The sequence below is a fragment of the Carcharhinus amblyrhynchos genome, chromosome 21, assembly GCF_965287045.1.
Source record: "Carcharhinus amblyrhynchos chromosome 21, sCarAmb.v2.hapA, whole genome shotgun sequence".
Lineage (NCBI taxonomy): Eukaryota > Metazoa > Chordata > Chondrichthyes > Carcharhiniformes > Carcharhinidae > Carcharhinus > Carcharhinus amblyrhynchos.
Window position 1 is genome coordinate 13,199,280 of NC_137344.1, and position 21,956 is coordinate 13,221,235.

The 21,956-nt window shown below is 42.4% G+C and overlaps 1 protein-coding gene across 1 annotated transcript in view; it reads right to left on the reverse strand.

The window, feature by feature from the left end:
• The window catches only part of LOC145356565 (dynein axonemal heavy chain 17-like), an 811,195-nt gene that overhangs the window by 476,352 nt on the left and 312,887 nt on the right, over positions 1-21,956 (reverse strand). The window contains exons 30-32 of the mRNA XM_080209339.1: positions 20,540-20,666; positions 15,008-15,160; positions 7,398-7,523 (exon numbers count right to left, since the gene is read on the reverse strand). Coding sequence (XP_080065465.1) covers positions 7,398-7,523; positions 15,008-15,160; positions 20,540-20,666 — 406 coding nt within the window. The remainder of the gene's footprint in view (positions 1-7,397; positions 7,524-15,007; positions 15,161-20,539; positions 20,667-21,956) is intronic.

The following is a 21,956-nucleotide window of genomic DNA, read 5'->3' on the forward strand; positions in this document are numbered from 1 at the left end:
ATGATGATGAGATTCAGGCTCTCCTTGTTGAAAAGCACCGTCTTCATCGGGCCTGGCAGACGACCCATCTTCAGCTGCCAAGAGAAATGCTTTTACCAGTGCTTGCAGGACTGTCCAGAATAGGGGAGGGGCTATACTGGATTTAGTGTTGGGTAATGAGCCAGGGAAGGTGGTTGAGGTAGAGGTAGGCGAACATGTGGCTAACAGTGACCACAAGTCCGTCTACTTTAGGATAAAAATGGAAAGGGATGAGTGCCGGCCGAACGGGAGTGTGCTGAACTGGGGAAAGGCAAGTTATAGCAGGATTAGGAGGGAGCTGCAGGACACTGATTGGGAGGGACTGTTAGCTGGAAAGTCCACGGTTGGCAAGTGGGAGGCTTTTAAGGGCAAAATGAAATGGTTGCAGGGGAGGTATGTTCCGGTTAAGCGGAAGGATGGGAAAGGTAGGATTAGAGAGCCGTGGATTACAGGGGGTATTGAAGACTTGGTCAGGAAGAAGAGGGAGGCGTATGTTAGATTGAAACAACTGGGTACGGAGAGTGCGCTGGAGGAATATAGAGAGAGTAGGAGGGAGCTAAAAAGGGGAATTAGAAGGGCGAAGAGAGGGCATGAAATGGCTTTGGCTGGTAGGATTAAGGAAAATCCAAAGGCATTTTATTCCTATATTAGGAGCAAGAGAGTAGTTAGAGGGAAAATTGGTCTTCTTAGGGACAAAAGTGGGGAGTTATGTATTGAGTCGGAGGGAATGGGGGAGCTCCTGAATGAATACTTTGCATTGGTATTCACGAAGGAGAGGGGTTCGGAATCGTGTGGTCTCTTGGAGGGAGCTGAGGATCAGTTGCAGGAAATATCTATTACGAAGGAGGAAGTGCTAGGGCTTTTAGGTAGCGTAAGGACGGATAAAGCTCCGGGGCCTGATGGTATTTATCCCAGGCTGCTTAGGGAGGTGAAAGATGAAATTGTTGGGCCTCTGGCGCAAGTCTTTGTCTCTTCTTTGGACACAGGTGAGGTCCCAGAAGACTGGAGGGTAGCAAATGTGGTACTGTTGTTTAAAAAAGGTAGTAGGGATAACCCTGGAAATTATAGACCGGTGAGTTTGACATCGGTGGTAGGGAAATTAATGGAAAAAATACTTAGGGGTAGGATGTATGAGCATTTGGAGCGTTGCGATCTGATTAGGGATACGCAACATGGCTTTGTTAGAGGGAGGTCTTGCCTTACGAATCTGGTAGAATTCTTTGAGGAGGTGACAAAAACGGTTGACGATGGGAGAGCCGTTGATGTCATCTATATGGATTTCAGTAAAGCGTTTGACAAAGTCCCTCATGGTAGGCTGGTAGAAAAGGTTAAGGCGCATGGGATACGAGGTCAGGTAGCTAGATGGATTGAGAACTGGCTGGGCAATAGGAGACAGAGGGTAGTTGTGGAGGGGACCTTTTCGGGCTGGAGGCCAGTGACCAGTGGTGTGCCGCAGGGCTCAGTACTGGGACCTCTCCTCTTTGTAGTCTACATAAATGACTTGGAAGAGAGCGTAGGTGGTGTGATCAGCAAGTTTGCAGATGACACCAAGATGGCAGGGTTGGCGGGTACTGAAGTGGAATGTCAGGTGATACAACAGGATATAGATAGGTTGGTGCATTGGGCAGATAGGTGGCAGATGGAATTTAATCCTGACAAATGCGAGGTGATGCATTTTGGAAGGAATAATGCAGAGAGGAGCTATGTGATAAAAGGTAGACCGATTAGGAGTATAGACATACAGAGGGACCTGGGAGTGCAGGTTCACAAATCCATGAAGGTTGCGACACAAGTGGAGAAGGTTGTTAGGAAGGCTTATGGAATGCTAGCCTTTATAGGTAGGGGTATAGAGTATAAAAGGTGCCGTCTAATGCTTCAGTTGTATAGAACGTTGGTTAGACCGCATTTGGAGTACTGCATCCAGTTCTGGTCACCTTACTACCAGAAGGACGTGGAGGCTCTGGAGAGGGTTCAGAGGAGGTTTACCAGGATGTTGCCTGGCATGGAGGGGCTGGGGTATGAGGAAAGGTTGGAGAAACTGGGACTTTTCTCCTTGGAAAGACGGAGGTTGAGGGGGGACATGATAGAGGTATATAAGATACTGAAGGGAATAGATAAAGTCAATAGTGAGAGACTGCTCCCTAGACTGGGTACAAATACGAGAGGTCATGATTTAAGGGTGAGGGGGGAGAAGTATAATTTGGATGTGAGAGGAAGGTTCTTTACGCAGAGAGTTGTGGGGGTATGGAACGCACTACCAAGGAGGGTGGTGGAGGCAGGAACATTGGACTCGTTTAAGGTTCAGTTAGACAGACACATGAGTGAAACGAGGATGGAGAGTTATAGTAGGGGCTATTAAATAAGGTCAGAACCTCAGGAGACACCGGAAATGCAGACTTGTAAGTTAATGTTTTTGTCTTTTTATTCCGCAGGTGGAGGTCCACCTCGTTGTCAAACGAGGGGCATGCACACGGTGGGTCATGCATGGGCTGCTCTTGGAGGTTCTGGGAGTGGCCTAGTACTTCGTGTCGGTGTGTGTGCTTGATCGTGGATCGGTAGACGGGCGCCGCAACAGCTCAGTGACTGGCACTGCTGGCTGTGCAGATACATGGATTTGGGCCTGTGTCTGTGGGAGTTTGTGCATTCTCCCTGTGGTTGCGTGGGTTTCCTCCGGGCGCTCCGGTTTCCTCCCACACCCCAAAGTTGTGCTCTTAGGCTGATTGGTTTACCAAATTGACACTATTCTCCCCTGAATCTGGCTAAGTTAGGGGTTCCATTCGTAGACACGCAGGGTAGAATAGGTGTAGGGTGATGCGGTGGCGCAGGCTCGTAGGGCCGAAGGGCCTATTTCCCGTGCTGGGTTGTTCTTTGTTCTTTGTTGTTTTGTAATAAACTGTGTAAAATGCAGGATGCCTGGCTGAGCACCAAGGCAGATGAAATATAGGGATACGCTAACAGAAACGATTTGAAACAGCTATGAAGCCCTCAACACTCTCTATGGACCTCAATCTCTCGGAAGCTCCCCCCTTCTGAGTAGAGATGGTACAACTCTCATTACAGAGAAGGCTCAGATACTGCAGAGATGGGCTGAACACTTTGAATCCATCCTCAACCAACTGTCATCTATTAACAATGAGGCAATAGACAGAATTCCCCAGGTTGATATCAACAGCGCCATGGATGACCCACCGGTAGTAGCCGAAGTCACGAAAGCTGTCAGCCAGCTATTCAGTGGCAAAGTCCCAGGAGCAGATGCCATACCCGCAGAGATTTATAAAGCTGCTGGTCCTGCACTTATTGAGAAGCTCACCGAGTTGTTCCTGTCCTTTTGGAAGCAAGGATCCATTCCTCAGGAACTTAAAGTTGCTTCCATCGTACATCTCTACAAGAGAAAGGGTAATCGGCAAGTATGCGACAACCACCGAGGAATCTCGCTGCTCTCCATCACAAGAAAAACCTCGCAAGAGTCCTGCTAAATCATCTGGTCACTCATCTGGAGCTGGGCCTGCTTCCAGAGTCACAGTGTGGCTTCCGCAAAGGTCGTGGGACTACTGACATGATTTTTGCTGTGCGCCAACTTCAGGAGAAGTGTCAGGAGCAGAATCACGAGCTCTACACAATCTTTGTTGCCCTTGCGAAAGCCTTCGACACTGTCAGCTGACAAGGCTTGTGGAGGATCATGTCAAAGTTCAGCTGCCCCCCCCAAATTCATTCAGATGGTGCACCAGTTCCATGATGGCATGATGGCCAGAGTACTGGATAGCGCAGAATCCTCTGAGGCATTCCCAGCCGCCAATGGTGTCAAACAGGGCTGTGTGCTCGCACCCACACTGTTCAGCATGATGTTTACTGCCATGCTGAATGATGCCTTCCAGGACAGTGTTGCTGGGATCAGCCTCAAGTACAGATGGATGGGAAGCTTTTCAACCTGAGGAGACTTCAAGCTATTACGAAAGTGAAAGAGACTGTTCTGAGAGATTTCATCTTTGCCGATAGCTGCGCCCTGTATGCTGGCTCAGAGCCAGAGATGCAAGTCAGTATGGACAAATTTTCCATGGCTTGTGACAACTTCGGACTCACCATCAACACTAAAAAGACCAAAGTCATGCACCAGCCTGCTCCTCATGCACCATACACAGAACCCATAATCACAATCAAAGGGCAGAAACTACAGGCAGTGGACCAGTTCACTTATCTTGGCAGCACCCTCTCCCAAGCAGTGACTATTGATGCAGAAGTTAACTGCAGAATAGCAAAGGCAAGTTCTGCTTTTGGTAGACTGCGCTCCATTGTATGGGAACGTCGAGAAATCAGCCCAGCAAAAAAACTGAAGGTCTACAGCGCCATGGTACTCATTACCCTTCTGTATGCCTGTGAAATATGGACTGCGTATCAAAGGCATGCAAGACAGCTCAATCATTTCCACATGACTTGTCTTCACAGAATATTACGCATCCGATGGCATGACAAAGTACCAGACACTGAAGTTCTCTCTAGAGCAAGTCTACCATCAGTCCACACACTGCTGATGAGAATGCAGAACAGGTGGGCAGGTCACGTCATCCATATGTCAGACGAGCGCATACCCAAGTAGTTCCTTTTTGGGGAACTCTCTGCTGGATGACGCTCGCATGGAGGGCAGAAGAAACGTTTCAAAGACACACTCAAAGCCTCCCTGAAGTTGCTTGACGTTGACACGACCATTTGGGAAATGCTGGCACAAAACCGCCCTACCTGGCGCTGCCTCATCCACAAAGACTGTCAAGCTCACGAAGCGAGGTGTATTGCCGAAGTACAACTTAAGTGCGAGCTGCACAAGTCCACAGCCACCAGCGCAACAACTACAGTGTCTACACAAGTCTGTCCAATATGTGCCAGGACATTCCGTGCCCAAACTGGCCTGATCAGTCATCTTCGGACACACCGCAACCAGCCTCAAAATGACTAATGGTGTTGAGGTCCTCATCGATGACGATGGACAAACAACAACTGTGACAGGGAGGACATCTTTTTGGCCTCACAGTAGCATCCTGTTAGTGTCAAATATCACTTGTGTTGCTACTATGTAGCAGCAGCACAAAATGGCTTTCTTTACCTGTTGTGAAGATTTCTGAGACACGCTATCTGAGGCAGACTGGGCATTTTCCAGGACTGAAAGTGGCAGCCTTGGATCCATTCATGAAATTTTTCTATATGCAGTAATTAGTAATCTGATCGGGGTTTCCATTATTTCACAGGATGACTTTAATGTTCTTTATTTCAGCATCAAGTTTGCAGTGAACAAATAGATTAGGAGATATGTAAACAGCAACAGATAAGACCAATCTTAAAGAATATGGAATTGTAGGAATCTCAACATGTATAATGACTGGCAAAGGTAGGCTTTGTAGTAGATGGTAAGCAGAGACAGATTTCTCAAATAGCATAATAAAAGACAGGGAGCCCATTTGACTGATCCATTTTAAAGGTGAATTTGAGTGCAGGAAGAACCAATTAAGTTGTGCAAGGAAATTCTTACATGTTGCTGCAGTTTCAAGTATAGCAAAGGTCTCAGCAGCATATCAGAAAAATACAAGGGTTAGGAAGTTAGATGTCATTTCATTCGAAGATGCATTTCTTGAGGAACCCAACAAAGATGTTTGCGAGATCTGGGCAGTCAACATCTTCTAGTGCAATATAAATCATTATTCCCTTTACGGTTTGGTATTCATGTGAATTGTCCTGATGAGGGTTTTGACAGTATGCAGTGTTTCTCAGCAAAACTCAAGTTCTATATTACCAAACAACTATTTGTATACCGGAGACAGAGGTATACCAAAGTCCAAATTCGGTATATCAACAATGCAGTTCAACTTACAGGTAAGCCCAGAATAGGTAAGCTAGTGAGCTAACTATAAAATTTTCCAAGAGTGTATTAGACCTAAGGTTGTGCCAGTTTTCATGGCCAAGTGTATTGATAATGCCCTACACTGTGGTTGGTCTGAGGTGTACAAATTTGTTTCATTTTCAATTTGATTTGTTTGTGCCACTATATTGCCTCGATAGATGACTGCACCTAAACAATACCCATTTGAAACACGCCCATACTATAAATATGTTCTAACATGTGCAGTAATCAATGAGTCAGACACTTCTGCAGTGAATAAATCTCTGTGCTCACTACTGAATATTGTGAACTACTTATGCTGGAGTGGATTTAGCAACACAATTAATGATGCAGCCAAACATGAAGGAAATCCTTTCAATCATGTATTTTTCAAAAGCAAGGAGTTCTTTCTTACACATAATTTCAAATTTGGTGTGCCCTCATGTCACACAGGGGAGGTGATGGCCTCATGGTATTATTGCTGGACTTTTAATCCAGAAACTCAGCTAATGTTCTGGGGACCCAAGTTTGAATCCCACCATGGCAGTTGGCAGAATTTGAATTCAATAAAAAATATCTGAAATTTAGAATCTACTGATGACCACGAAACCATTGTCGATTGTCAGAAAAACCCATCTGGTTCACTAATATCCTTTAGGGGAGGAAATCTGCCATCCTTACTTGGTCTAGCCTACATGTGACTCCAGAGCCACAGCAATATGGTTGACTCTCAACTGCCCAAGGGCAACCAGGGATGGACAATAAATGCTTGCCAGCTGGCAATGCTCTTGTTCCATTAATGAGTTAAAAGAAAAATCAAATGGGAAGGGATATTTGCTGAGTTTGCACTCCTCCACACAGCTATCCCATCACAAACCAATGTCCACTGAAGATGCTGAGTCCCTAACTGCATTTTCAAGGGAATGACATCTAATCTTCTATCCCTTGCATATTTCTGATATGTAGACAATAGATGGGATTTTCCAGCCCTTCCTGTCACTGGGATCATCTGGTCCCCAAAGTCAATAGATGTTTAGCTGGCCCATCTCATACCCAACCAGCAGGTTCCATCACAATGGAACCAGAAAAGCCCCAACAATATGTTTGCAAATAAATGGGGTGAGTGCTATGAATATGATATTGAGCATGTTTATTACATAAATTACTGATGAATATTTGCCTTCCACATTTGAAATTTGCATGTTGTCATAGGTCTGTCAATCTATACAAGACCTGGAAGATTGTGATTTGTTCAGATGTTGTTTGTTCTGATCTACAGCTTACTCAGAGTGCTATTTCCATATGACAAATATAATTCCTTTCCTAGGAATCTCAATAATTGCTACTACATTCCTAGAAACAATAAACTAATTTTCCATCAGTGGGATTTTCCACTTCTGCCAAAGTCCATGGGCTTATGAACAGCTTGCTGCATTTTCACCCCCAACCCCTCTGTGACCGGACCATAAAATTCAGCCCATAGAATATATAACATATTTTCTCTGAACAGTACCTGTGCAGGGTATTCAAATATCCATTGCTCTCGAGGCTTTTCTTCATAGGCTACTACAGCCTCAGCGATTTCATGACGCAATGTGGCACACATTCGCTCTAACAGCCGATTTAACCAAATTTCAACCTAGGATCAATGCAGACAGCAATAACAAGTTGAAAACAGGTAAATTAGGGAAAAAAAAGAAAATAGAAAAACAGATTTTCTTTTTTAAAATGCCCTTCTTTCATAACTTGATTGAAACATATAAGATCCTGAGGGGCCTTAACAGGTGGTTATGGAGGGGATGTTTCCCCTTGTGGGAAATCTAGAACTAGGGTCACTGTTTAAAAGTATGGGGTCCAGAGGGTTAAGAGTCTTGGAACTTTCTTCCCAAAAAGGAGTGAAAGCAGACTCTTTGAATATTTTTGAGGTGTGGGGAAAGATTCTTGATAAGCAAGTGAAGAGGTGGTGGAGATGCAATAGTTATCTGGAGTTGGCGGAGTGCAGATTTAAGGCTACTCTCAGATCCATCATGATCTTATTAAATATCATAGCAGGCTCAAGAGGTTGAATGGCCTATTCCTGCCCATGTCTGTATGTTTATATAACCAAGCATTTCACAATCAATCAAGCAGAGTAGTCACTACAGAAATATAGGGAAATTCAGCAGCCAATTTTACTGTGTACAGTTTTGGTCTCTTTCTGTGAGAAAGGATATACTGGCACTGGACAGGGTGCAGAGGAGATTCACTAGATTGATTCCGAAGTTGAGAGGGTTGGCTTATGAGGAAAGACTGAGTAGACTGGGACTATACTCATTGGAATTCAGAATAATGAGGGGAAATATTATAGAAACATTTAAGATTATGAAGGAAATAGTTAAGGTAGAAGCAGGGCGGTTGTTTCCACTGGCAGGTGAAACTAGAACTAGGGGGCAAGGCCTCAAAATAAGGGGGAGTAGATTTAGGACTGAGTTGAGGAGGAACTTCCTCACCCAAAAGGTTGTGAATCTGCAGAATTACCTGCCCAGTGAAGCAGTTAGGGATACCTCATTGAATGTTTTTAAGGCAAGGATAGATAAATTTTTGAACAGTAAAGGAATTAAGGATTATGGTGAGCGGGCGGATAAGTGGAGCTGACTCCATAAAAAAAATCAGCCATAATCATATTGAATGGCAGAGCAGGCTCCAGGTGCTAGATGGCCTACTCCTGCTCCTGGTTCTTATGTTCATAATTTGCATTTCAAGTTGTAGAGGTTTACAGCATGGAGGCAGGCCTTTTGGCCCAACTTGTCCATGTTGCCCAGTTTTTACTATTAAGCTCATCCCAGTTGCCCACGTTTGGCCCATATCCCTCTGTATCCATCATACCCATGTAACTGTCTAAATGCTTTTTAAAATATAAAATTGCATGTGCTTCTACTACTATCTCTGGCAGCTCATTCCAGACACTCACCACCTTTGCATGGAAAAATTGCCTCCCTTGATCCTTTTGTATCTCTCTCCTCTCACCTTAAACCTATGCCCTCTAGTTTTAGTTTCCCCTACCTTTGGCAAAAGATGTTGACTATCGGTTTTATCTATACCCCTCATTATAGACCTCTGTAAGATCACCCCGAAGCCTCCTATGCTCTAGGTAAAAAGTCCCCGTCTTTCCAGCACCTCCTTATAACTTAAACCATCAAGTCCCAGTAAATCTTTTCTGCACTCTTTCTAGTTTAATAGTATCCTTTCTATAATAGGGTTTTGTGAGAGTTGTGAGATTCTGCAAATAGCAATGAGATAATCATGAAGTAAACTTCGAATTTAATGTTGTTTGAGGGATTAATATTGATCAGGACATGGGAAAAGTCCCTTTCTTTCTTTGAATAGAATCATTGGATCTTTTATATTCTACCTTATATGGCAGACAGGGACATGGTTTAATACTTCAGCAGACAGATGACTGTGTAGAAATTCCTTTTTACTCTGAGTTCTTACATTGAAGTTTCAATCTAGGTTATATTTTGAAGTCTTTAATGAATAGGATCGAAACCGTTAGGCAGGGCTTTGCCTCAGGGGTTGAGAATCTAATGTCAAAACAATTCTGTGTCCTGAGTACACCCTGGAGTCTGGGAGGGGAGAGGGATGCAGAGTAGTTTGCTGTAGACAGTCAGGAGGATGTGGCCACTGGAAATGATCTGTCAGGAGTGGTATGGTGGTTCAGTGCTTAGCACTGCTGCCTCACAGCACCAGTGACCCAGGTGCAGTTCCCAGCTGTTGAATAAAAACTTTTTCGTGTTAGGGCTGTGAAGTTGAAAATTGATGTTGGTAAAGTAGTAAAAAATTGTAAAAATGCTAGAAAAAAAAATGCGTGGTCCCTTTAATAGCTGATGTTTTGTTTCAGTGCTCGGACGTTTAAAATGCAAAGTTCATACAGTGTCCAAGTTGAAACCTTTTTTTCTGAATTTAGCCCAATCAATTTAAAGCAGGCACTCAGCTACCAGGAACCTATAAAATTTGAATTTGATGATGTTGACAAGAGGGAGGTGTCCCCTGGACAGTTTCAGCTTGGTACCCTGACACTACCAGCCTGGCACCTCAGTAATGCTCATCAGACCAATCCTATTGTTGGAAAATTGATAGGTCATGACACGTGTAAGAGAGTGTGGGGGCACAACAAGAAAGCAACAGTAGAACTGCCACCTCTCAAGCCTCTGGAGGGACAGAGTAGCTCTCAACTCTGCTAGCTTCAGGTATTTCTTAAGCGAGCGCATCATACCAAATCAGAAAGAAATTACAGACAAAGGAATTAACAGAAGAACTCCAGAAGTTTCCAAAAGCCACAAAACCTGGCTGTATCTTTTTGAGAGTGACTAAATTCTATTATTATTATTTTTTGGTTAATGAATGAGTATTGTATTTATTTGAACAGCATTCCATTAGAATCTTATTTTATTCAGTATTTTACTTGTTTAGTTAAGGTTCCCTGTGAGTTAAATAAACAAACTGTTAAGCGTTCATTTTAAAGTGAATGTCAGGTATTTCTGTTAGTTAACCACTAAACATTACTGAACAGCAGTTCACACATTCCCATGCACGCTTTTAACAGATTACGAGGTAAAGTATCTTTCATCAGGGGATTTGGCTTTATTTTTCAAAAGGGTGTCAACCTCCGCATCATAACAGTTAGTGCCTTGTCGTCAGTTCATACAATCCAACAACTTCTGCATGTTATCGTGAGCTGGTCGACCACAGATAACTGGATCAAGTTTGAAAAAAAAATGGCCTCTTTTAATAAATCAAAAAAGGTGCAATCGTGCACATTGCTAATCTTAGTGGGCTGCGAGACAGTTGAAAAATTTCTTTGTCTTCCAAAGGCAGGAAAAGAAAGAAGACCCAGAGTTATTGTTAAAGAAATTTGAACAAATATGCAATCCAGTGAAAAATATTATATAGGACTAAATGTATTTAACACTAGTAACCAAATGAATCTTTTCAGTCTTGTATCACAGCTTTAAAAATTGTTGCCAAAAAGTCAAGTTTGGCACCCACAATGACGGACTTGTGAAAGTTTGCATCATCCATGGAACCGACAGGAATATTGGACAAGATTTTACTGGCTTGCCCCAGTCATTGATGGGTGGAATGAGCCCATAAAATGGCGCAAGAGCTGAGAAATCATGTTTGGTACCCATAATGACGAACTTGTGAGAGTTTGCATCATCTGTGGAACCGATAGTAGTACTGGCTGGGATTTTACTGGCTCACCCCACTCATCGATAGGTGGAGCGAGCAGGAAGAGAAAGAGGACCCAGAGGTATTGTTAAAGAAATTTGAACAGAAAAGCAATCAAGTGAAAAGTATCACATTGGATTAAAATGCGTTTAACACTACTAACCAAATGAGTCTTTTCAGTCTTGTACCACGGCTTTAAAAATCTTTGCCAAAAAGTGCGAGTTTGTCACCCCCAATGACTTACTTATGAGAGTGTGCATCATCCGTGAAACCGATACTAATATTGGACAGGATTTTATTGGCTTGCCCCGCTTTATCAATGGGTGGAGCGGGTCCGTAAAATTGCACGAGCGCCAGAAATCAGGATCACGCACTATTTCTCAGCTCTGATGATCTTATAAGAACATAACAGTTTCTGACGAGGTCAGCCTCTCACCGGAAATTGGTGAGAGGCTGAATAAATTATTTAAATTTATTACAATTAAATGGCATTAGTGAGCCTAGCGCTGAATCATCAGAGTTCATTTGCCTTCGTGGCCTTGCGGTGTGTGGTTCGTTCCAGCCAGGAAAAACCTGCTCCACATCAACGGTGAATGGCGTTAGCCTCGCCAGTTGAACCAGAAGCCATTGAGGGCCCCCAGGGAGGTCAAGGACAAAAGGGAGGTGTCCTCTGGACAGTTTCAGCTTGGTACCTTGACACTACCAACCTGGCACCTCAGTAATGCTCACCAGGCACCTTGGCACCGCTCGCCAGCTGTACTGGAACAGTTTGGCTTGGGCCACGATTTGTCCTGAAGTACCAGTCTTAATGGTTACAGTCAGGTTATTAGGGCCTTTGTGGTATCCAGTGCCTTCGGCCATTTCTTGATATCACCTGGAGTGAATTGGACTGGCTGAAGACTGCATGTGTAATGCTGGGCACCTCAGATGGAGGCCAAGATAGATCAATCACCTAGAACCTCTCTTCTGCATGTAAGTAGTCTCATTGGTGTAGTAGTTGCATGCTGAAGCTGCAAAGGTAGCACAAGAAAAAACATTTTTAAGCAACGAGTGGTTAAGATTTGGAACGCATGGGTGATGGAAACAGATTACATAGTAGCTGTCAACATGGATTGAGATAAATACTTGGGGAAAAAATGGCAAGAAAATGAGGAAAGAATGAGGCAAACTTGATTGCCCTTCATAAAGCCACACTGCATTCTGTACCACTGCAAGCAAAGTCATAAGAGATCTACTGGTTTTGAAATAGCCTGAGGCACATCACAGACAAATTCTCTCAAAGTTGAGATAACATCATATATAAGTGGGAAGTTCCCACGATTCAGCTTGATATACAGGAATAAAGTTATATAAAAGAAGATGGACAGTGTGGTGGAATGGAGCGATAATGAAATTCAATGTAGAAAACGTGACATGACACAGGTTGGTAAGAAGAATAAGGAGAGGTAATACTAGCTAAATTGTTCAATTTTCAAGAGGATATAAAAACTGGCAGGATAGGCAAAATAAAGCATTTGGGATTCTGAGCTTCAAAAATAGACGCATAAAGTACGAAATCCAGAAAACTGTATTTTTAAAAATGTTCGTGGCATCGCCTGCATGTATTACCAATCCCTAATTACTCTTGTTTAGAGGACATTTAAGAATTAAACATCTTGTCCTGGGTCTGGAGTCACATGTAGGCCAGATCATGTACGAAAAGCAGATTTCCTTCCCAAAAGAACATTCGTGAACCTTTTTACATCAACTAACAATGGTTTCATGGTTGGACTTCTAATTTAATTTTTTAAAAAGTTAATTCACATTTCACCATCAGTGATGGTGATATTTGAATCCAGGTCCCCAGATCATTACCCTGGGTCTTCAGATTACTAGGTCAGTAATATGACCACTACACTACGCCTCCCTCTTCATAAACCAAAATAAACACTAGCTTGACCCTGGATGGAGTACCGTGTGCAATTCTGCACACACTTTTGGAAGGATGTGAAGGTTTTGGAGAAGACACAGAATAAATTCAGTAGAATAGTTAGAGGATGAGGAATTCACTAATATGGATAGATTGAAAAACTGGCTTGTTCTCTTCGAAGCAGAGAAAGCCAAGCGGAGTTCTGATTTAAATCATGAATGAATGAGCAAATAAAGAGAATCTGGCCAGTGGCTGAAGGGTTGATAAACAGCACAAAATTACAGTCACTGGGAAAAGCTACACAGCGGCATGCAGAAAAACATTATTATGCTATGAGTGGTTAGGATTTGGAATGCACGGGTGATGGTAACAGATTAGTCTTCAAAATGAAATGAGGTAATTACTTGAAGAAAATTGATGGCAAGGATATGGGGAAAATGTGGGGCAAACTCAATTGCTCTTTATCAAGCTAACACAGGTTATGATTATTGTCCAACTTGCCCAGGTTTTAGGAATAATGATAAGGAATAGTGAAATACATTTGGCTGGCCTCTGCCTTCATTAACATTGGATTCAGATTTGCAATTCATACCTGTTACATGCAGAATGAATTTCACAGACTCCTGCAGTGTATGTGAAAGCAGGGGCCTTGTAAAATAAGGAGGGTAGCCAGCTTGGCACTTTCCTGTAACTGCCCAACCCTCTGTCCAGTTTCCATGCAGTAAGAAGTTTCACAGCACCAGGTTAACATCCAACAGGTTTATTTGATAGGAAACTTTAACCTGGTGTTGTGAGACTTCTGACTGTGTTTACCCCAGTCCAACATCGGCATCTTCACATCAGTTTCCAGGATTGGGAGGGGCAGGGAGGGCAGCTAGCCGACCCTTGGGCCTATTGAGACCCTTATATGACTACTTTTTTTTAATCCATTGAATGAACGTAGGCCAGAATTCATTATTCATTCCAAATTGCCCTTGAGAAGGTGGTAGTGAGCTGCCTTCTTGAACTGCTGTAGTCCATGTGGTATAGATACAACCACTTTGCTTTTAAGGGAGGGAATTCCAGGATTTTGACCGAATGACAATGAAGGAAAGGCAACATATTTTCAGGTCAGGCTGGTGAGTGGCTTGGAGGTAACTTGCTGTTGGTGTTCCCCTGTATCTAGAAACAGAATACCATCTGGGTTCATTTACATTTGATACAATTTTTCATTTAGTAAAAATGAAAGGCCTATTAAAATTAATTAACTGACTGTGTTTAAATCACGGAACATGGCAATATTTTATCAATAAATAATTCAATACTAAATGCTACGTGACAACATAGTAATTGATCACAACTGATGACATGACAAATACTGTATTTTGATGTCTTTTCCATTCCCATCCAAGAAGCTTCAGCTTTTGGAATTTTCAGCTTCTCACAATATTTTGGCCGCTATGTTAACATATTAATCAGTCTTTAGTGGAAGGAATTGAGGATGTGGGCTAGGGACATCTCGGCAGCTTGACAACAGACCGGTAGGCAGGGTGTTTCTTACACTGCTTCATATTGTTTCCCTTTCAAGCTCAATCACTCGTAAACACATAGGTAATTCTGCCCAACAACCATAAGACACTCTTTATATTTTCTGCATATAAAGCTAAAGCTTCTTGGATGGGAATGGAAAAGACATCATAACAGAGTATTTGTCATGTCATCAGTTGTGATCAATTACTCTTCAGTCGGACTTGGCACCAACTCTTTGTAATTATTCATTAAGTAACATTTGAGGATAATATATCTGTGATGTAAGAGAAGCACTAAGCCAGACCATCATTACCTTCCACATTAGACTCTTAATTAGATAACGGCCAGCTCAGATAAATTCACTTTGAAAAAGTCAAAAAGTCAAAGGAAAAAAGCTTATAACAAGTGAGATAATGCAAGTGATGGTGATTTAGAATGACAATATCAGTTCAAATGAATGTTGTGCATAATATATTATATGTATTGACACTCACCTGACCTGTACAATCACATGGTTTATCAAATGGCACATATTCCTGTTCTTTACTGTACATGCCAATTCCAACTTTCATTGGATTGTTATCTGCATCCATTTGGAACTTCAGTTTAGCCATATTATCAAACAGTTTTGACAAATGTTGACTCACCTGGAATATAAAGGAATATTAATCACCAAAATAATGATAGTTGTGCAAGAAATAATTCACACACACTTAGGTCGGTACTGCACATATATCCTGATCAGAACTCACTTTGTTAATTTTTCATGATCTCTTGCAAAGCTCCTGCATGTTGTTGGCATATGTAACTATAATCAATGTCACATGCACCCAAAATGTGCTACACCTGCCCTGACAAAACAATGTTTCAATTTGGTGTTAGTTAAGATTGCATTCCCAGTAATAGTCCAACCCTGGAGGTCTTACACTAGAAATGGTGGCATGTGGCTGTTAATATGGTTATTGGCCTACAATGGGTCTTCTAAATGCCACTGTCCAAGAACTCTGGGTTCCTTCAAATCTGCCCTCATTGGCATCCTTGACTTCATTCTCAATTTCCTTCAACCCACCATTGCACTTCAGTTACCTAGTTGGTTGTAAGCTCTGGAATTTTCTTCCTAAATTTCCACTCCACTTTCTTCCCTTCATGTACATTTTTTAAAACCTTATATGATAAGTTTCTGGTCATCTGTCTTAACATTTCTTTATGTGGGATCGATGTTAAATTTTTAAAATATTTAGTAATATTTGTATGAAGCATTTTGGATGTTTTACAACGTAAAAAATACTAAAAATATAAGTGGTATTGTTAATTGTTCAAAAAAGGAGGTAAGGATAGCCCCAACAAAACAAACCAAGTGGTTTAACATAAGCAAACTCTTAGAAACAATTATTCAGGATAGTATTAATAATTGCATGGAAAAATGTATGCTGATCATGAAAAACCAGCATTAATTTTTAAATGGGAAATCATGTTTAACTAACTTGCTGGAATTTTTTGAAGTGCTAACAGAAAGGGTCGATGAGTGTAATGCTGTAATGATGTGGTATACTTGAACTTAAAAAGGCATCCAACACAGTGCCACACAACAGATTTATGCGAGAAGTTATAGCTCATGGAATAAAAGGGACAGTTGCAATGTGGATTCAAAACTGGCTGAATTATACAAAACAAAGAGTAACTGTCAATGGATATTTTTCAAGCTGGAGGAAGGCTTGTAGTGCTGTTCCTGAGGGGATGATGTTAGGACTCTTGCTTTTCCTGATATATATAAATGATCTAGGTCTTGGTGTGCAGGAAACAATTTCCAAGTTTACAGATGGCACAAAACTTAGAGGTATTTGTGAACAATGTAGAACTTCAAAAGGACATAGAAAAGTTGGTGCAGTGAGCAGATAGGTGACAGATGAAGTTCAATGCAGAGAAGTTATGCATTTTGGTAGGAAGAACATGGAGAGACAATATAAAAATAGAGATAAAATTCTTAAGGGAGTGCAGGAACAGAAGGACCTGGGAGTATACGTGCATAGATCATTGAAGGTGGCAGGACAGATGGAGAGAGCAGTTAATAAAGCATATAGTATTCCGGGCTTTATTAATAAGGGCATAAAGTACAAGAGTACGGTTATGCTGAACTTATACAAGATACTAATTAGACCTCAGCTGAAATATTGGCTGCGATTCTCCCATCGCAACCTGCAACTTTTCTGGCGGGTCGAGGTGGGAGATGCGCGTCGTCAGCCTCGTACGGCCGGGAACACACGTGCTTCTCTCAGAGCTGGTGAACAGTCGCCAGTAAGTCCACGCTGGAAACTAGCGGGAAGGCAGGTAAGTCATTTGAATCTTTTTAAAATATATTTTAAATATGCTTAGCAGGTCATTCTCGGGAACTTTCAGGTCCTGATCGAATCTCCCACCCTGCCAGGAGTACTTCATTCCAGTGGAGTTCAGACTAGCTCCCCATGTTTGGGCAACTAGCAGGAGAACCCACCAGAATGAAGGTAGAGCAATCAGGACCCCCCAGGGGGTCAGGTGGTGGTGGGGTGGTGCTCTCTGGGCATGGGCACCCTGGCAATGCCAGCCTGTGCCCCTGAGCACTGCCCAAGGGGCAAAATGCCTATGCCTGGGGGCATTTTGACACTGCCCACCAAGCATCAGGCAGTGGCAAGGGGTTGGGCAGGACCTACGGGCAATTGGTGAGGGTGGGGACTCCCCCTGTCACTCTGCAGACAGGATCGACCTGGGATGGAGGGAGTGCAGCAATTGGGGTGGGCTGAGGGGAGGCGGGCCTGCCTTCCGGGGAAGGGGGATCTGAGCCTGTGGAGGGGGTCTGCTGGGGTGAGGGGGGGGGTGGGGGTATCGCCACTGCTTGGAGGGAGGGGGAGAGGGGATGGTGAGGGGGGCTGTGCACTGGGGTATTCCGAGACGGGAACGGGGTGTGTCAGGGCTGGTCTGGCAATTGCTGTGGGGGCCGTGGATCGGGCTGTGGGGAGGGCTGGAGGGGCAAAACTTAGGGGTATTTGTAAACTGTGAACAGTATAGAACTTCAGAAGGACACAGAAAAGTTGGTGCAGTTGGGATAGCACATTGCCCTAAAGCATTAATATGGGATCATAAGATAATTGAGTCACTAAATTATTATGGTGCAGTAGGCAGCCATTTGGCCCATCATGTCTGCACCGCCTCTCCAGATAGACTTAGTGCTTTTACCCATACCTCTGGCCAGAAAAAGGGGAGTCTGATAGATCGGGACCACTGTGCATGCACAGAGTTCCAGAGCTGTCAAACTCTGGTGCGTACAAACACCGCCCCCCTGGGTTTTTAATGATATTCATGACTGGGACCTCTGCAATGCACAGACTGCGGAGATTCAGGTGAGAAGCTGAACTGACAAAATGGTCAGGATTTAGAACAGTTTTCTCGCCAATTCAGCACTTTTGGGAGAATTGCGGCCATTGTGTACAATTCTGGGAGCCTCATTCTAGAAAGGATGTGAATGTATTGGAGAGAGTGCAGAAGAGATTTATAAGAATGGTTCCAGGGATGAGAAACTGCAATTATGAGGATAGACTGGAATATTGGGACTGTTCTCCTTTGACAGAAGGCAACTTAGAGGAGATTTAATAGAGATATTCCAAATCATGACAAGGTTGGATAGAGTAGATAGGGAGATAATGTTCCTGCTTATAAAAGCATCAAGAACAAGTGGGCACAGATTTAAAGTGATTTGCAATAGAAGCAAATGTGATGAGAGAAAATGCTTTCATACAAGTGCTTTGGGTCTAGAATGCAGTGACTGGAAATGTCATGGAGGTAGGTTAAATCAAGGCTCTAAATGCCATTAAATTATTATTTGAATCAAAACAGTGGGCAGAGATATGGGTTAAAGCACTAAGTCTATCTGGAGAGCCAGTGCAGACATGATGGGCCAAATGGCCTCCTACTGCACCATAATAATTCAGTGATTCTATTACCTTATGATCCCATATTAATGCCTTTGGGCAATGTGCTATCCCAATATCTTCATCAATGAGTTTTCCTTTATCATAAAATCTGAAATAGGGAAGAATGCATAGTTTTCAGTTCCATTTGCAATGCTCAAATAATGAAGGAGCCTATGCTTGAATGCATCAAGACCTAGACAACTTTCATGCCTGGGCAAAATAGCATGTAATCTTTGCATTGCACAGTGTCAAATAAGTAGTACCTCCAACTAAAGGGAATCTAACCATCTGCACTCGACATTACCATTACCAAATTCCCCATAACTAGACCAACCATATAACTACTGTAGCTATAAGGGCAGATCAGGGGTTGGGTAATCTGCTGCAAAGGACTCAGCTCCTGACTCCCCAAGGTCTGTCCACCACAGACTAAGCACAAGTCAAGAGTATGACAGCATTGCCTGGATGAGTGCTCCAACAGCGCTTCAGAAGTTAACCACCATTCAGGACAAAACCTGACTAGCACCTCATCCATCAGCTTAAAGTCACTCCCACCACCATTATTTGGCTGCAGTGTATACTATCTGCAAATGCAACTTACCAAGTATGAAATGATACCACTTCCCAAATCCATAGTCTCCACTGGTTAGAATGACAAGAACAGAGGGCTTATGGGAACAACACCTGCAAGTCCCCTTCAAATCACATATGATCCTGGCTTGGAAACGTATCATCAATTCACTGTTTCTCAGTATAAATCCTGAAACTCTCCATGAGCACTGTGGATATATCTACACCACAAGGATTGCATTGCTATCTTCTCAAGTTGAATAAGGGATGAACCGCACCTGCTGGCTTTGCCAGATACGTGAAGCCCTTAAACAGGTAAAAAAGTGCCTGATTTCTCAGTTTGAAACGTTAAGGCATAGAATGGAATCAATGTTTTTCAAAACATGTGAAACTGAGTAGTTAGACTAATTTCAAACAAGATGGAATTCAGTGAGTACTTGAGCAAGATTATAGCATTGATTAAACTTTCACAACTGGAGTTCCTTAATGTGCTTTACCTTCAAAGATTGAATGGTATTTTGGTTGTGAGATTAGGATCAGTCTAATTGTGCATTGAAAATATTGGATTTCTGCCAAAGGCAGAATATACTATAATACTTCATTTTATTGTGATGATAGTGTGCATTTAAGAAATGTATTTTAATCATATTTTCTTACTGGTTTTTTCAACCAGTTACCTTGCAAGATTGTATTGTTGCCATAACGTCTGTAGCTGGTGTCCTGTAATTGTTGCTGAAGCAATATAATGGATTTCATGTTCATTATTAGTCTGGGTTTTATGAGCCTTTTGAAATTGCCAGATGGAGCATGATTGACAGTTCAATGCTGGTCGGGGACAGTTTTTTCCCACAGAAAAGTCCAAGATTTTGGTTTCATTTTGCTCAGAGGCTGTTTGGATGTGAGACAGAAAGCTGTGCTTCATGTTTTCCCCTCTCTCTGGAGTTGAAAATTCTGCTGTCTGTGAGTTGCTGTTAGAAACTAGTGGGAAAAGGCAGCGTGTTTCTGTTTCTCTCTCCAGAGGCATACTGAAAGTTCCAGGACTGCAAAGTTTCAGAGTTTTAATCCAACATTCAAAGGACCAATTCACAGCAGGTGCTAAAAAGCTGCAAAATCCAGCATCACATGAGCATACTCACTTTTTGTGCCAAGTCTAGAGAGGGGTGTATGTCTATAGGATGGTTGATTGATTTAGAACTAGCTGTTAAGATTTACACTGTGTCATGTATCTTGTGTCTTGTAAGTGGTAAAAGTAATGCTAAATCTTATTATATTTTAATTGTGTTCCTAAATAAACGTTGTTTGATAAATGGTTCCTAGTGGGTCACTTGAGTCATACCTGGAGCGAAACACCTTATGCTCACCTATGCCAAATTGAAAGGTAAAAGCTTAGGGTCTAGGCTATCTTCATAAAACACCTTAAAGTTTCTGGCCTGAGTCATAACAATATTTAAGATTATTTTACCAAAAATGCTATTCATAATAATGCTAAAAATATTGATCCAAGTGTCTCACCTCCACGGGGTTGTTCCCATTAGATAAAATATCTAGCAAGTCTGCAGAAGATATAAAGTAGAATCTAGGAAAGGCAAGTCTTTTAGTCTCAAGGTATTCAGCCAAGGCTTTTTCACAAAGGATTAAACTAAATAAAAATAACAGAAAATGAAAGAATTGCATAAAAATATGAAGTCAGAATTGTTACAGAAGCTACGAACTATAAATGCTAGAAAACTCAAATAAAAACAGAAATGCTGGAAATACAGGCTAGGCAGCATCAGAGTTTACAGTCGAAATCTGGTGCCCTCCCACATGGTGCATTTGGTGGAGAGCGGGCATTTAATAGGGCGGGGACTGTGCCACCTACCCACCTCCATCACAATTTAGTCTGAGTGGGAAGAACAATTAAGGTTATTAAAACTTTTCCAGCAACTCACCCAGATCCTGGGCACCACACCTATGATGCTCACAGTCTTTGCTACTTCTAGCCATACCTGCCTTGGTTAGACAACTGGCTTTTACCTCCTGTTAAAGAAAATGACTTATAGTTGCTTGGTGGTACAGAACTTGAATATTGCTTAAAAGAGAAACATGTTGCTAAAGCTGTTCATCTTGAATTCATTTGGGAAATTGCAAAATGACAAATTTCAAACAATCAAAACAATCTGTACTGCATCATTACCTTCTTGCTCGGCAGAGTCACCATTGATTGGACAAGCCTTACCATAGAGAAAGCAAAATGGAACTATAGGTTTCCCCAAGTTCACCGAAAATGCACTTGACCCAAAGTTGTGTCACATTCATTTTCAATCACATTGAAAATGCCAAGATGAGACATAGTTTCACGATTCAAGCAACATCCACATATAACATTGAGTAGATTTGTTGCAGGATATCTAATCTATTCTATGCCCTGCCCCGTGCTGCACTTATTTGGGGATACACAAATTCTTTTCATTTTCAGTCTGATTCATTTGTATTGCTATATTGCCTCCATAAGTGACTACACTAAAAACAGAATTGCATGAAGCACAGCCGCACCGTAAGCTTGATTAAGTGGAAACTTTTCAGCTGCCAAATTAATGCTGTCATGAAACATGTAGTGAACTCAGATATCATGTACTGTCCAAAAGTGAAGAGATTGTTCTGGCAAATGGCATCAACTGCAGTGTCCCATATCTCGCATCAAATGGCACGAGATCGTTTGTGGAGTTAGAACACCTTTATTCTCAGCTATCCCATCACAAACCAAAGTCCAATGAAGACACTGAGTTCTTGAAAGTGCATCGAGCATATCTAGTGCATGCATACTGTGGAATACCTAATGACTTGTCTGATTTTCAACAGCAGGGGCAAATGTCTGGTGCCATTGAGAGATTTCAGGGCCAACCCAAACACAAGCTGGCATTTTCCATGTCTGCCTGCATTGGGTGTG